Source organism: Mobula birostris, chromosome 15 (genome assembly GCF_030028105.1).
Source record: "Mobula birostris isolate sMobBir1 chromosome 15, sMobBir1.hap1, whole genome shotgun sequence".
In the NCBI taxonomy this organism is placed as follows: Eukaryota; Metazoa; Chordata; class Chondrichthyes; order Myliobatiformes; family Myliobatidae; genus Mobula; species Mobula birostris.
In genome coordinates, this window is record NC_092384.1 from 12,024,220 (window position 1) to 12,040,992 (window position 16,773).

The following is a 16,773-nucleotide window of genomic DNA, read 5'->3' on the forward strand; positions in this document are numbered from 1 at the left end:
GGTGACAAAGTCACAGGTACTGCTAATATTACTGTGATTTATTACCTACATTCAGATATCCCACCCTGCAAAAACTCATTTCAAGGAGGTAACACCATCAATTTGCAGGAGACTCCCAGAACTTCCAGGAGAGGGGGTGTGTCTGCAATAGAGCAGCTAGTTTAAATAATGTTAGTTATGCTAATGAATGAATGACACCTGTTAAACTCACCTCAACATGTCTTTTACAGTCTTAACCCACCATGGGCAATGGAAAAGTCATTGTTGCAGACAGTTCTGCGAGCAACACTGTCATTATTTTTGACCTGTATTAGGCAGGGGTACACTTTAGTTTAGTCTGGGGTGATGTACGTTTTATATTTTCTTTCTTTGGAACACTCTGCCATGGTGTGCTCTCTCTCTCTCTTTCTCCCTCTCTCTCTCTCTCTCTCTCTCGCCCTCACTCGCTCGCTCACTCTCAAAAAAAATCGATTTCCAGGATTTTGTATATAATTTGCAGGCATCAGGGAGCCACTATCAATATGCGGGAGACGCTTGGAATTTCCGGGAGAGGTGGGATGTCTGTACATTCAACATTGAAGGAAATGCTAAATTTCAGTTAGAGGTTAGTGGAAGTAAAGGTGTAAAGTTTTTCCCGGACCCACTGGAATCTATGCACAGATCCCCAAGGTTAAGAACTCCTGTTCTTCTAACAGTTAGAGGAACTTAGCAGGTCAGACAGCGTCTGAGAAAGTAAAGGGCTAGTGTGTCTTTCAGGGTGAGACCTTGTATCAGGTTCTTGATCAAAAACAATCAACCATCTCTTTGCCTCGCCCAGCAATCTCTTTGTTGGTTGCTTCAGATTCCAGCATCTGCATCGTCTTGTGTCTCTCTGTGTGAAAAGTCATTTTAAAGGACCTGCTCAGTGTCAATACCAGCCAGACACAAACTAGGCCAAGAACACAGGACAGCTTCACAAAAGCCGTACAGGTAGCCTCCATCTAAAATTTAGTGCAAATATTTACCTTGTTTCCTCCTTAATGCTAGCAGTAGGCTTTGTTGTAGCTGATCCATTTCAAACTAGTGTGTGTGTAGCTGAGATTTCATCAGCCAGAAGTATTTGGATGGTAATTTAACATGGTCGGTATTAAGCACTGAATCATGCCCTATAGGACACTGCTGGTTTATACTGAATCAGGAAGTTGTCAGCCCGATCCATGATTGTGTTTATGGGAAGAGCAGGCTCTGGAATAAACATGCTCGTATTCCCATACAGAGGCATCCCATCAATCTTCTGAGCTCTCAGTGCTGCCATTAGCTCCATTATTCAAACGTCACGTGATTAAAACTGAAGATATTCAGTCTGAGGTGCACAATTCCAAAGTCACTATTTAGCAGTTCAAGCACAACTACTTGGAACAAATGGAGGAGAAACGTTTGCATTCAAGGCTATTCTGGGATCTGCCTTCACCCAACCAGTCTCTTGTAAAATCTGCAACGACTCATTTCACCACCTGGCTAACTACGTTTAATAGGTTGCAGGTCAGGCATGGAACTGATTAAAGAGCACGTTGAGATGTCCGTAGAGCAGGGGTTCCCAAACTGAGCTCCACAGTTAATGATGAGGGTCAAGGCATAAAAAAGATTGGGAACCCTCACAATAGAGGAATGCTGCCGACTGGCACACTCCAGGCTGCGGAGGGATGCACAGACGCTTGGAGCAGCCATTGCAGAGTCTCGGTGGGGAAGGACCTCAGCATTGGAGTTCTTCAGCTACTGAACTGGGAGGGGCCAGGCTGGGTGAGGGAGACCCTCAATTATTGTAGTACTGTAACACCCAAGGGGCAACATGGGTGGCAAAAGTGCTATTGGTTTTAAGGAACATAATAGAACATTACTTAACACATTGACTGTGAATGTATAAAAAGGTATTGAGTTGTGTATTCTTATAAATATAGTATATTTTGATATTGCTCTATAATACTGTTATCACAAGTGAAATAGTGCTTTGCGCATAGAATGTACTAATAGGCTGATGGCACGGCTGTATAGACTTGACAACACTGTCAATACAAAGGAAGTTATGTACTATATTGTATTTCTTGTATATTTTCATGCATAGATTGTATATCTGAAATAAAATGCCTTTACTATGCCTTTATTCATCAACCTGAACAGCACCTTCACTCCCTGAGAAACCTTTCCCAAAATCTTGCATCATGGAGTCGTACAACACAGATCAGGTCCTTTGACCCATCCATAAGCATTCATTTACACCTGCCCACCTGTCACTCAACTCTCCCCACGTTCTACACCAGAGGCAATATGGAGCGGCTGCAATATACCACTTGAGTTTGGGATGTGGAAGGAAACCATAGCACCAGGCAAAAAACCCATGAAGTTATGGAGACACACAGATTGGAAACAGGCCATTCAGCCCATCTGGTCCATGCTGACCAAAGTTCCTAGCTAAGTGAGTTCTAGTTGTCTGCATTTGGCCCATATGCCTCTTAAACCTTTCCTATTCATCTACCTGACCTTAAAGGTACCTTTTAAATGTTGTTAATGCATTTGCCTCATCCATTTCCTCTAGTGATGACCACTGTCTGGTTGAAAAAGTTTCCCCTCAGGTTCCTATTAGTTCTCTCCCTTTTCACCTTAAACCTGTGCCCTCTCTTCCCTGGCAGAAAAACTTCCACATTCATCCTTTGTCTGCCCACCATAATTTATGCTCCTCCATAAGATCACCCCTCATTCTCCCTCACTCCAATGAAAACAGTCACCACCTGCTCAACGTCTCTGCAAAACTCAGTCCCTTAAGTCTCAACAGTATCCTTGTAAATGGTGTCCCACAGGGATCTGTTCCGGGACCTCTACTTTTCATGATTTTTATTAATGACCTGGATGTGGGGGTAGAAGGGTGGGTTGGCAAGTTTGCAGACAACACAAAGGTTGGTGGTGTTGTAGACAGTGTAGAGGATTGTCGAAGATTGCAGCGAGACATTGATAGGATGCAGAAGTGGGCTGAGAAGTGGCAGATGAAGTTCAACCCGGAGAAGTGTGAGGTGGTACACTTTGGAAGGACAAACTCCAAGGCAGAGTACAAAATAAATGGCAGGATACTTGGTAGTGTGGAGGAGCAGAGGAATCTGGGGGTACATGTCCACAGATCCCTGAAAGTTGCCTTGTGAGGGTAGATAGGGTAGTTAAGAAAGCTTATGGGGTGTTAGCCTTCATAAGTCGAGGGATAGAGTTTAGGAGTCACGAGGTAATGATGCAGCTGTATAAAACTCTGGTTAGGCCACACTTGGAGTACTGTGTCCAGTTCTGGTTGCCTCACTATAGGAAGGATGTGGAAGCATTGGAAAGGGTACAGAGGAGATTTACCAGGATACTGCCTGGTTTAGAGAGATGATGATCAGAGATTAAGGGAGCTTGGGCTTTGCTTTTTGGAGAAAAGGAGAATGAGAGCAGACATGATAGAGGTATACAAGATATTAAGAGGAATAGATAGAGTGGACAGCCAGTGCCTCTTCCCCAGGGCACCACTGCTCAATACAAGAGGACATGGCTTTAAGGTACGGGGTGAGAAGTTCAAGGGGGATCTTAGAGGAAGGTTTTTTTTACTCAGAGAGTGGTTGGTGCGTGGAATGCACTGCCTGATCCAGTGGTGGAGGCAGGTACACTAGTGAAATTTAAGAGACTGCTAGACAGGTATATGGAGGAATTTAAGGTGGGGGGTTATATGGGAGGCAGAGTTTAAGGGTCGGCACAACAATGTGGGCCGAAGGGCCTGTACTGTTCTGTACTATTCTATGTTCTATGTTCTATGTTCTAAACCTCTGCACTCTTTCCAACTCAACGGCATCTTTCCTATAGCAGAGTGACAGAAACTGAACACAACAGTCCAAATTTGGCCTCACCAACGCCTGTACAACTGCAAAATAACATCCCATCTTCCATACTCAATAACACAAGAGATTCTGCAGATGCTGGAAATCCGGAGCAACACACAAAATGCTGGCAGCACTCATCTGAACAGGCAACATCTATGGAGGGGAATAAAAAGTTGATGTTTTGGGCCAAGATGCTTCATCGGTCCTAATAAACAATCGACGTTTTGAGTCAAGACCCTCATTACTACCCTGTTCACCTGTGAGGCTATCTTCAGGCTCTTCTATTTCATCATACTCTGAAGATGAGAAGGTGCCAACAATACACAGGTAATAACTGACGTTAGGATTGGAGTTGGGTTACTGAAGACTTGAGGCAGTGGTCCTTATCAACTTTGACTAATTCAAAGCTATTTACTACTGGGAGTCCAAACTCAGCAGCAAGTAAATCAGCTTCTTCGTCAGATAGGATCCATGCAGAGAACAGAGAAAACTCCAGTGAAGGCAAAGCTCAAATCCTACATCTGTGCTAGAAACCCAACCCATTATTTTAGGCAATTTTCAAAATGGGTCTCAAATGGATATTGTCACAAACAAGAGAGAATCTGCAGATGCTGGAAATCCAAGCAACACAGACAAAGTTGCTGGAGGAATTCAGCAGGTCAGGCAGTATCTATGGGAAAAAGTATGGTCGACGTTTCAGGTTGAGACCCTTCGGCAGTTACTGTTGGCACCTTCTCATCTCCAGAGTATTATAAAATAGAGGGGCTTGAAAGTGGCCTCACAGATGAACAGGGTGGTGAAGAAGGATTTTGGCATCTTGGCCTTCTTTGGTCACTGCATTGAGTACAGAAGTCCCGATGAAAGGTGTCGGCCCAAAATGTCAATTGGTTATTAGTACTGATGAAGCATCTCGGCCCAAAACATCAACTCTTTATTCCCCTCTGTAGATGTTGCCTGATCAGATCACTACAGTGTGCTGTGGAAGTAGTGCATCATGAAATCATTCTGTGCTGAAATCATTTTGCAGCCAAAATCGATATTGAGCAAAGGTCACTAGTGACAGCCTAGCAACACATGAAAGGAACTGGATTACTTACCATCACTCAATACATCTTATGCCTTGGGAAATTTAAAAGTTTCCCTTTACCGCAGGCTCTCCCAACCTTTTTTTGTGCCATGGACCCCACCATTAACTGAGGGGTCCGTGGAGCCCAGGTTGGAACCCTTCCTTTTCAGGCTTCTTAAAGTGACACTGTAGCTGTGAGACACACATAAAATGTTGGAGGAACTGAGCAGGTTGGGCAGCATTGATGGAAATGAAGAAACAGTAGACATTTTGGGCCAAGGTGGTAAAAAGTCTTGGCCCCGAATGTGGACTGTTTATTCTTTTCAAGAGATGCTGCCTGATCTGCTGAGTTCCTCCAGCATTTTGTATTTGTTAATCTGGATTTCTAGCATAGCAGAATCTCGTTGTGTAACTGTACCAGTAAGGAAGTGTTTAGAATTTGTTCTGCAGGAGCACAGAAGATAGAACAATATAGCACAGCACTGGCCCTTTGGCCCACAATTTTGTGCACCCCTTTTAACCTGTTCCAATATCAATCTAAACCTTCCTTCCCACATCGTCCTCTATTTTTCTTCAATCCAAATGCCCATCTGAGAGTCTCATCAATCTCCCTAATTTACCCGCTTCCAGCACCACCCTGGATATTGCATCCATGCACACAGCATTGTGTACTGAAACCTACCTCTGATGACTCTTTCCTATACTTCCCTCCAAAGTGTATTACATCTGTCATGGTTTATTACAATATGTTGCAATTGTGTAAGATGCTGGTAAATGCCACACTTGGAGCATTCTGTACCGTTTTGTTCACCCTGTTATAAAAAAGTGTTAGTAAACTAGAAAGAATACTGAAAAGATTTGCAACAACATTGCCTGGACTTGAAGGCTGAGTTACAAAGAGACATTGTATAACTAAGACTTTATTCCTTACAAGATAGGAGATTGAAGGGTGACCTGATAGAGGCACGTCGACAACAGACCGTAGGAGATTGAAGGGTGACCTGAGAGAGCATGAAAGCACATAGTCTTTTTTCCCAGAGATGGGGTGATCAAAAAAAAGGCATAGGTTTAAGATGAGAGGTTCAAGAGATTTAAAAGGGACAACAGCTTCTTCATGCAAAGGGTGGTACATATTTGGGATGAGCTGCCAGAAATAATGGTCCTAATATGCATACTCAACCACTATGAAGGCATCTAAGGAAGGACATGGGTAGGAGAAGCTTGCAGGGCCACAGGCCAAATGCAGGCAGGTGGGACAAGCTCACAGAGGAACATGTTTGGCATGGATGAGTTAGGCCAAATGGCTTTTTCTGTGCTGTAAGACTCCATGATTTTCTGATGTAGCTGCACTTGCCAGTCCTGCTTTTGCCTGCTTGAGTGCCCACATCAGTGCTATTGGATGGAAAGCCAGGCATGTGTCTGAATTGTTGCTGTGTATGTCACTCTCTGCTGGGAACACCTCACCTAAACTCCAGAGACCCAAGCAACAGCACTTCAGTGAGGGACCAGGTGAGTGGTGCTTTGTCAGACAGGTCATTCTGAACTGACTTCAAGACAAGGCTTCACATGCTCTCTCAAAACATTTCCAGCATCCTGGCCAATTGTTACCCTTCAATCAGCAGAACTAAAAGCATAGATCAAAGATCAAAAGGTAAATTTATTATCAATGTATGTATATGTCAGCCTATGCAACCTTGAGATTCATTTTCTTGCAGTCATTTACAGGTTAGTTAAAAATAGAATTTATGAAAAAAACTATTCATAGCAAAGTATGACAAACAACCAATATGCAACAGAAGACAAGTTACACAAATAAATAAGTAATACTGAGAACATCAGTGTAGAATACTTGAAAGTGAGTCTGTAGGTTGTGGAATTAGTTCAGTGTTGAGGTGAGTGAAGTTATCCATTCTGATTCTGGAAGCTGATAGCTGAAGGGCATTAACTGTTCCTGAATCTGGTGGCTTCTGTACAGCCTTCCCAATGGCAGCAGTGAGAAGAGTGTATGGCCTAGATGGTGGGGTTTCATGATGATGGATGTTGCTTTTCTCGTGGCAGCACTCCTAGAAAGCAGGTCATTTGATCATTTTTGTGTGTAAAAATTAGCTATTGCTTTTATAACATGTGCTGCTCATGACTAGCAGTGCAGTAGTCTGGGTTCAAGATGCATTTTTAATTAACGGCCCTTTCACATGTTGTCCTCTGACAGCTTGTTGTCTATTTAAAAATTGCCTAGAAAGCCCTTGCCAAGTTTTTTGAATTACTGATAGTCCCTTGACTTTGACCAGCTCTTGAATGACTGAAGCAGTCACACTGAATGCAGCATCCAGCCCACAAGACAGATCAGGGATGGGACTGACGCAAAAGAAAAATAGAGAGAGAGAGGAAGGAGGAGAACAGGTGAAGGACTTGAAAAAGACGGGAAGGGGAGAGGAAGAGAGAAATAAATGAGAATAATCAAAGGGGAAAAAATTGCTGCAGCTTGTGAAAGGAAGGAGGGAGAGGGAAGTAAAAAAGGGAGCAAGAACTTGAAGAAAGATGAAAGAGTTGGAGTGAGAAAACGAGAAAGGAAGAGAAAAAGACTGCAGCAGTTTGGAGTACAACAGTTACAGATGGCACCAGCCCTTGGCAAAGTCTTCCAATATTCTTATGTCAGCAGGCATTTGAAATGTCCTGCTGCTTGACTGTACAGTCTAGCAACGTTGTGGCATATGTGGCAAGATCATTAATTACTTGCCCCTCCTCAAATACTGCAGTCTCTCCTCCCCTGACTCTGAATAGGCGTCAGTCTCACACCTGGCAGCATCTTAGTCAAGTGACCATTATTTATGTGAGATTAGGGTCATCAGGAGGAAATTGTGTTGTGTGGGGAGTCATAACCAAGCCGTCATTACCTCACAGAGAAAGGTGGAGTGTTCACTAGGTTGTTATATAGAAATATTTCTAATTTTAGGCATCAGAAACCCTCATTAATCACCCATACCAAAAGCAGCTAACTCTGTGCAGATGGTAGTTATTCCTCAATATTAAAATCAGATGGTTCAATAAATTCATCCAAGCCAGATATACTCTCAGTGGCCACTTTATTAGGTACATCTGTGCACCTGCTCGTTAGTGCAATCAGCCAATCATGTGGCAGCAACTCTATGCATAAAAGCATGTAGATGGGATCAAGAGGTTCAGCTATAGTTCAGACCAAACATCAGAATGGGTAAGAAATGTGACCTAAGTGACTTTGACTGTAGAATGATTGTTGGTTCCAGACAGGGTGGTTTGAGTATCTCAAAATACTCTTGCTGATCTCCTGAGATTTTCATGCACACCGTCTCTAGAATTTACAGGGAGTGGTGCAACAAAACAAATCAAAAATACAGTGAGTGGTAGTTCTGTGGATGAAAATGTTTTGTTAATGAGATACGTCAGAGGAGAATAGCCAGACTAGTTCAAGCTGACAGGAAAGCGACTGCAACTCTAATAACCTCATGTTGCAACAGAGGTTTGCAGAAGAGATTCTTTGAATGCACAACACAGCGAATCTTGAAGTAGATTTGAAGGCCACAAACATACATCCAGTGGCCAGTTTGTTAGGTACAGGACGTAACTAATAAAGTGGCCACTGAATATACAAACTGTACTTGTATCTGTAGCAATGTATAAAACAGTGAATCCGTATTCAACAAATTTAGGAGCCAAACATTTTAAGAAATCACAAGGTGATTTTAGGTGAAGATGGCAAGACAGGGGTTGCATACAAGACTGGAAATGGATAAAGCTGCAGTTCAGGAGTGGAGAAAAAAAGTCTGATGAAAAATGTCTTTAGTAAACCCTTGGAGAACAAAGGAGACATCCAAGATACTGGAGTCTGGGACAACAAATAATCTGCTGGAGGATCTCAGCAGTGGAGCATTTGTGGGGAGAAAGGAATTCAGTTCCTCCAGTAGATTAAGACCATAAGACATAGGAGCAGAATTAGGGCATTCAGCCCATCGAGTCTGCTTCACCGTTCCATCATGGCTGATTTCTACTGAAAAAAAAGTGAGCCTAGATCAATAAAACCAGGGGAGGGGGGAAGCTATGAAGTGACCAAAACTGGGAGACAGTGGTTTCCAAGGCAAATATGGAAAAGAATAACTAGTGAAAATCTTTTAAGGAAGTAAATCAAACCAAACTATCTTTACAAATTTATTCCGAGAAGAAGGTGGGGTGGCATTCAGTGTGAGCCCTTTTATTGGAAGTATAGGTGGATAGAGATGAAATTTTCATTAGAAGCTAGAAAGTGGGAGACTTGTTGATCAGTCACATTGGGTCAAACTTCACAAAAGAGAATTAGGCTAACAAACTTTCATTACTGGTGGACCCTTAGTGGCACTGAGGTACAAAGAGATCCATAGCTCACTGACAGTGGTTCCTCTAATGGGTAAGGTGGCACAATTGCCTTCATTGGTAGGGGTGATGAGTGTAAGAGTAAGGAAGCCAAGCCGCAGCTACACAAAACATCAGTCAAACTACACTTGGAGTATTGTGTGGATTTCTGGTCACCCCATGGCAGGAAGGATGTAGAGACGATACGGAAGATGTTTGCTAGGATGTTGCCTAGATTAGAGAGTATGAATTATAAGGAAGGGTTGGACGGACTTGAGATGTTCTCTCTAGAGTGCTGGAGGGTGAAGACAGACCTGATAAAGATTTTTAAAATTATGAGAGGCATCGATACAGTAGAGAGTCAGAAACTTGTCCCCAGGGTAAAAAAAAGTCTAACACCAGAGGACATGCTTTAAGGTTAAGGTTGGGACATTTAAACATAACATGAGTGCTAGATTTTTTTTAATGCAGAGAGTGGTAGGTGGCTTGAATATGTTCCCAGTGTTGATAGTGGAAGCAGCCAGTTTAGTGAAGTTTAGGAGGCTTTTAGATAGAGACAGGTAAATGGAAGGATATGGATGGTACATAGCATGAGGACTTTTAGTATAACTTGGTGCTAAGATTGGCACAACATTGTGGGCCAAATGGCCTGCCCGGTGCTGTCCTGTTTTATGTTCTATGTACAAAAGGTCCAAAGAAGACTGCAAATAAATTAAAAAAGGAAAAAAACAGGATCCACAAAACAATCAGGTATCCCTCAACAAGTAACAATGATTCTTGACAGGCTATCAGCAAAAACTGTTATTGACCCCAAGCTACATCTTCATGTACGGTTGCTACAGACACACCATCATCAAATAGTAACCCATTAGTTAGTGGTCTTGGTTTTGAGAACCGTTCAGCAGATACTACTGTCATGGTCCAGATCGGGGTCCCTTTAAATTTACTTTGTTTACGTTACAATCCGGACCGTTGACTCCCTGTTTCCCTTTGGTTCCCTGTTTTTCCCGTGTCCCTCGGCTTTGGTGATTAAGAGGCAATTAACGCTCGGCTGAACCGGTAGTTTATAGTTTCCGGTTTTCAGCCATTCGGCGCAGGAGCACCTGCAAAGTCATCAAAGGTATGATGTGCCGATGTCATTTGGCCAGAGCAAGCCTAGTCTCTGCCGAAGAGAGTGTCGGTAATTTTCCCTTCCTCACCGGAGCAACCCTGTCCAGTTACCTCGCCGAAGCGAGCCTGCAAAGTTTCCTCATCAAGGTGGGTCTGTCGGTTAACCCGCCGGAGAGAATCAGGAGCCGCTGTCTACTGTTCCTGGGCCGAGTCTAGAGTTCGCCACTATCCGGCAGCATCCAAGTACCACGTCCAAGTCCTGGCTCTGGCAGCATCCAAGTACCAAGTCAAGTCCTGGTCCTGGCGGCATCCAAGTACCGTCAAGTCCTGGCCCTGGCGGCATCCTAGTACCAAGTCAAGTCCTGGCCCTGGCGGTCTGTGATTCCTGTCCTACCCTCGTGTCTGAATCCCTTCTCTGCCCCTCTCGCCTCTAGCCCTCATCTGTAGCCCTCACCTGCACCTTGGTCTAGTTCTATCCCTGGAGCTAGATAGGAACTGTGTTGTCCTTTGGTGTTTGTCTTGTCTTGTCCTCGCCTCCGTAGGGTAAGTCAGGCCGTCTTGCCGTTGCTCCGCAGGGGGTCATGTCTCGTCTTGTCCTCGCCTCCGTGGGGTAAGTCAGGCCGTCTTGCCATTGCTCCGTGGGGAGTCATGTCTTGTCCTCACCTCCATGGGGTAGGTCAGGCCATTTTGCCGTTGCCCCACGGGGGGGGGTCATGAGTCCCGGCCCTATGTCCTGTTCCCAAGGAGGGGTCCCGACTCTGTGTTCTGTGTATGTGTCCATGGTTCCATGTACCTGCTCTCCCGAGACCGAGGCTCTGTTTTTCCATGTTCCTCCTCTCCCTAGCCCATGTCATGTCCATACCTGGTTCTGGGGTCCAAGCCCGAGGCAAGACCCAGGTACTGGGTCCTTGCCCAGTCTCTGGTTCAGAGTCCATACCGTAACCTCACAAGATGTGTGTTGTATTTGGGTCCACCTTTGCTCCCAAGTCCCCACCATTGTGACAACTGCAGTTTCAAATACACCACCAGCCATACTTTAAATCAGATACAATGCAGGTTCACATTCCTTGCAGGTGAGGACAACTGCTTCAGATACTGTGTCAGCGAGGACACGTGTTCAGGTTGTCAACTCACAGCTCCTGTGGGTTCACATCCTCAAGCCGTAAGATTCTCCTCCTGAAAGCAATTAGTTCAGTTTCTTCATTGACAAATACTATTTGTTCAGCTTCTCCATTAGCAAGTATTGTGGACTGAATTTTCATCTGTGGTATCCCAACTATTAGTACTCCAAGCCTCTTCTCCAAAGATAATCACCTTGTCATTGTGGAGAGACTTGTCTGTTCCTAAGATCTGGAGTTTAGACATCTAGTGATTAGCTACTGGTAGGGTCACCTATGGTGTTAAGGTCAAGGGTAAGCTTCCAGACAAAGAACAACCTAACCGAGATCTCAGTGGGGGAGTTGGCAGAAGATGATGACACATCTCAATGGCAGTGAAGGCAAAGGAAAGCTGCAGCAGCGGATGGTTCCCAGTCATCCTGCACTCCGTGCCACTGGATCCTGACCCCAAACTGTCGTGGATCGTGTGGCGGCTGCCTGTGCTTCAGCCTCCCCACGTTAAACAAGTCACACACGGGCGTTCTCCATTAAGATCCATCATCATAAGGTCCCTGTTATGTGGATCCTAAATCGGCCTCTCCAGCCACCAGAGGACCCACTCCCTTTGGAGAATATCATACTCGACTAGAATGATCGCATTACTGCCGCTGCTCCAACTCAATAACTATTTTGCATAGAGATAAATAATTTTTAGTTACTATCAGCTGGGTCCCCCAACAAAAAAAAATCCTGTTCCCAAGTAATTAGTCATTCCACAAGTTCAAAAAGCTGCTTTATTAAGCAAGTCTTATCAGATGAAGTGATATAAGACAACCATCAGTTTCAAAATAAGGTGCATCAAGGCGCGTCATGAATTGATGCGCTAAATCGGGGGTTTCCCTCCACAACACAATGTGTGCTGGGCACTCAATGCAAACTTTTTCTTGAATACAAATAATTAGTCCTGGCTTCTGAGCTGTTTATTTTTTTGCAGTTCTATACCGGTTCGTTCCCATGTTAACGTTTCATGAACTGCATCTTGGACAGTTTGGAGACGAGTGTTTACATGTAGTTAGTAATAGTGTGCATGAAAGCATGACATCTAATCCTGGCCATTACATCCCTAAGAGAAGTGCTCCGACATTTTCGGACTACACAATTGCATATTCATTTCCGTCCAGGTTCCTGTCTGTATTTTTTAAAATAGCAAATATATTGTCCGTGTGTCAAAGTCACTGGTCGCGTCTGGCACCGGCCCAGGATATTCCAAATTCCGCTGCAGCACCCGATCATCTAATTGGACAGATTCAGTGGCCGATGTAGCTTTTTCGTGTGGGAAAGGCAGATTTGGTTAGAGGTGACACTACAAAACAATTTAAAGTTCAAATCAACATTCCATCAAGCTAATCTTCTATAATAATCTCACCATGAACCCATTGACTTTTGTGGGACCTTGGTGCGTGGGGGACGCCCCCTCAAAACCAAACTTGCTGCGCATTTCTACGTTGTGGTTCGGCACAGACATGAAAAAAGATGCTGGGGGAAGTCGGCGAGTCAGACCGCATCTATTGAAAAATATGGACAGTCGGCATTTCGGGGCGAGACCCAATCCTGTCCACTGCAGACTAGTGAAACGGTGAAAGAGAAGCCCAGATATCCGTACCAACCCCATCTGGTTCCTCTACCAAGTCATTACAAGTTGCCATCCGGACGTCCTCCTTGTAAAATCTTCCCAAAGGCAGGGGTAGGATTATTAAGCGAATCAGGTCTCTGGGGATTGTGGGTGGGTCAGAGAGAGGGGAGAGAGAGAGATCTGACTGTGATAAGCGATTCATTGAAGTTTTTTTTAATCGGCGGAATTTGACAGAAGTGAAATTGAAATTCCAGAAATGTCTAATTCAAACGCCGCAGAGAGATCAAGATAGCTGGCATTTAAAACATAGATATTTATCCCTTCGCTTATGCCCCGAACGCCCTGTTGGAGAGACAGACCTAATATTTTTTAACCTGTTGTCTATAATAATCTCAAGTGTGACTGTTCCTTACTCACCCTCCCTAGAACAGTGTGATGAACAGCCGCAGTCTGGTGTATGGGAGGAGACCTACTCCCAAGTTCTGAGCGATTGATGCACTGCCCTCAGGCTGGCTCATGGGACGGAGGTTCCCGGGACGGGTGTGGGGCAGCGCAGTGTTGTGCCAGCCGGCTCCCTTACCTTGTTTGTGATGGTTCCCAGCGTCTGTAGACATTCCCTGTGCGGTCGCTGACGGACTGTGGATGGCAGTAAGTGGTCACATAAGAGGCGGAGAGCAGGGAGGGGGAGGAGAGAAGAAACAGGACACGGAGCGCTGAGTCAGTTTCCTCCGCAGCGGCGGGGAGGGAGAGTCCGGCAGCAAGAGGAGGAGAGAGGGGAGGAGGGTGATCGGCTTGGGACAAACAGTAAACTGGGGGAACAACGCTCTCTAACCCAAACTGGTAACGTCCGGAGAAGCAGGGCAGGATACGAAACCAGGGACCCCTGTGTGGACAAAGACTGAAACCCGGGACCCCTGTGTAGATCCTCCCCCAACATTACACAGCCTTCCACTCCCTCACCACCCCCACATTACCACCGTCAACCCAACTCTTCAGAATCCTAGCCCCCCTCACCCCACAAGGTCCACTCAGCCGTCTTCCTCTTGACATTCCTCCTACTCTCACTGCAAAGGTGGATGCAGCCTTTGGATTCCTCAGCATTGATTTCACCTCCTCTGAACATTCATGGTCAAATGTGGACAAGGAAACCACCTGATCACTAAATCTTGTTCCCCACCCCCAACTCACTTTCACTAGTTTCACTGCTCTTTCCCTGGGTGGCACAGAGGAATAACGATCAGTATAACACTTTACAAAGCCAATGACTGGAGTTAAGTTCCTGCCACCCTGTACAGCTTGTACATTCACTCCATGACCACGCATGTTTCCTCCACTGGCATTGTGGGATTTATGTAGAGGCCTAGTCACTGGATATATTTAAATCAGAGGTTGATATGTTCTTGTTTGGTAAGGGTGTGGCAGGTACAGGGAGAAGGCAGGAGAATGGGGTTGAGAGGGACAATACATCAGCCATGGTGGAGCAGGCTTGGTGGTCCCAATGGATGAATTCTGCTCCAATATCTTCTTCTGTTATGGGCTCTTGGGTGTTCCGGTTTGCTCCCATGTTCAAAAGATGATGGGTTAGGAAGTTGTGAGCATGCTATGTTGGTGCAAGAACTGTGGTAGCACTCGCAGGCTGCCCCCAGCACATCACATCCTCGGACTGTGTTGGTCATTGATGCAAATGATGCATTTCTTCTATGTTACATGTGAGAAAAAAAACTAATCTTTAATCTGTTTGTACTGACAGTGCCAAGGCATAGAATGCACTCTGGTGTCTCCAGTGCCCATTACCATGGATAGCTTGGTATGTCACAGATCTGATTGAGCTCTCCAGGTCAAGCCTACTTAACCTTGCCCTGTAGCATTCTCTGTATCCTTGACAGCTTTGGTAGGTGTGTCTGTCTGCCAGTTCTTGTGCAGAGAGCTGCATTCGCATTGAAAACTCTCCACAGTGTAAACTGGCATTAAAAATCATGCTAAGCATGGTTGTGTCCATCTGGACTGCCTGAATGAGTGCATGTCCAGAAAGAGCTTAAAACCTACAAGTCAAAGGTACCTTCTTGATTGGTACTATGCACAACACCCCAAACTTTATCCCCTCCTCTGCTGGTGCTTGATGGCTGCAGTGTGCAGCATCTGCTTGTTACCTGCTCACTCACTTCTCTAACCCTGTTCTTTATCACTAAGAAGGGCAGTTGCAGCAGGTACCTCAGAAAACTACCACCTTTTTGGATCTGCTCCAAGTTGAAGTTCACCTATTGTGGGCAAATAAGTTGCCCGCCCTCCTTCATCATTCAAGTCTACATCCTGAAATTGCCTCCTCGACAGTACGGTGGGAGCACTGTCACTGGAAGGTGGCTCACTAACCTCTCAAGGGCAACTTGAAATAGACAAGAAATGGTGGGCTTGCCAGTAAAGACCAGATTCTGAAAAATAATAAAGACGTCAGCAGGAAGCTGGCAGAGGCAGATACATTAGGGGCATTAAGAAATTCTTAGCTGGACATGTGGATGAAATAAAAATGGGGACTAGGTAAGAGGGAAAGATTAGGATGATCTTAGAGTAGGTTAAAAGGGTCTCTACTGTGCTGTAATATTTTATATTCCATGTTTTAAACCACTTCAAACAGCATCGTATACCTATTGAAAACATGGCAGTTTTTCCATGGATGATGAATCTGATCTGCATAATCGACTCAAGTGCTTCAGCAATATTTACTTGTCATAATTACAATCTGAAAATGCAATGTAACTAATCACAGACTATGCTTGCTTCTATTGGACTGGTGGTTACGGTGGAGGAACATACTTGAGGAGATGATTGACAACTGGAAGCACGGAGATTAGAAACTAATTCTGAGTTGAGATGAAATTTTATATATATAATTGCAGAGTGATGCAGCTAGTGGAGTCATTGCCTTCAGCACCAGAGCCCCCAGGTTCAATCCTGTCTTCTGGTAGTGTCTGTGTGGCGTTTGCATTTCCTCCTCTGTGACCAGGTGGTCACAAGGGAGGAAATGCAAACTGTAGTTCACGTTATGATGTGTTTCTGGTTTCTGATCACTCCTTTTTTGTTGTTATTTTGCACAATTTTGATCAGGGCAGACTGACAGTCAGCGAGCGACACAGCATTAGATTGAACTGAACTGAGCGGAACTGAACATTCTTGGACTGTTTCGATGATTTTGTGGTTTGATGTTTTATATTCTGTGTTTTTCACTTGTTTTTTTTGCTGTTTGTGCATTTTTTTTGTGCATTTGGGTTTTAATGTTTTCCTTTGAACAGGTTCCATGGTTTCATGGCTGCCTGTTGGAAGACGGATCTCAGAGTTGTATACTACATACATAAAGGCATCTGTCAGTTTTGCGAGACCATGGATCTGCGCCTGGAAAGTCTTCACTCTCCAGGGCAAGGTTGTATGGAAGACCAGCAGTTGCCCAAGCTGCAAGTTGTCCCACTCTCCACGACACCAATGTTGTCCAAGGGAAGGGCATTAGGACCCATACAGCTTGGCACCAGTGTCGTTGCAGAGCAATGTGTGATTAAGTGCCTTGCTCAAGGACACAACACGTTGCCTCGGTTGGGGCTCGAACTCATGACCTTCAGGTCGCTAGTCCAATGCCTGAAC

At 44.8% G+C, this 16,773-nt stretch overlaps 1 protein-coding gene across 3 annotated transcripts in view; it reads right to left on the reverse strand.

Moving 5' to 3' along the window:
- The window catches only part of exoc3l1 (exocyst complex component 3-like 1), a 120,125-nt gene extending 106,329 nt beyond the window's left edge, over positions 1 to 13,796 (reverse strand). For 2 of the 3 annotated variants that reach the window (XM_072279324.1, XM_072279323.1), the window contains exon 1: positions 13,724 to 13,790. In XM_072279324.1, coding sequence (XP_072135425.1) covers positions 13,724 to 13,757 — 34 coding nt within the window. In that variant the 5' untranslated portion in view covers positions 13,758 to 13,790. Of the gene's footprint in view, positions 1 to 13,723 lie in introns of all 3 variants that reach the window. The other variant, XM_072279326.1, reaches the window with a different exon arrangement.
- Between the last annotated feature and the right edge of the window lie 2,977 nt (positions 13,797 to 16,773).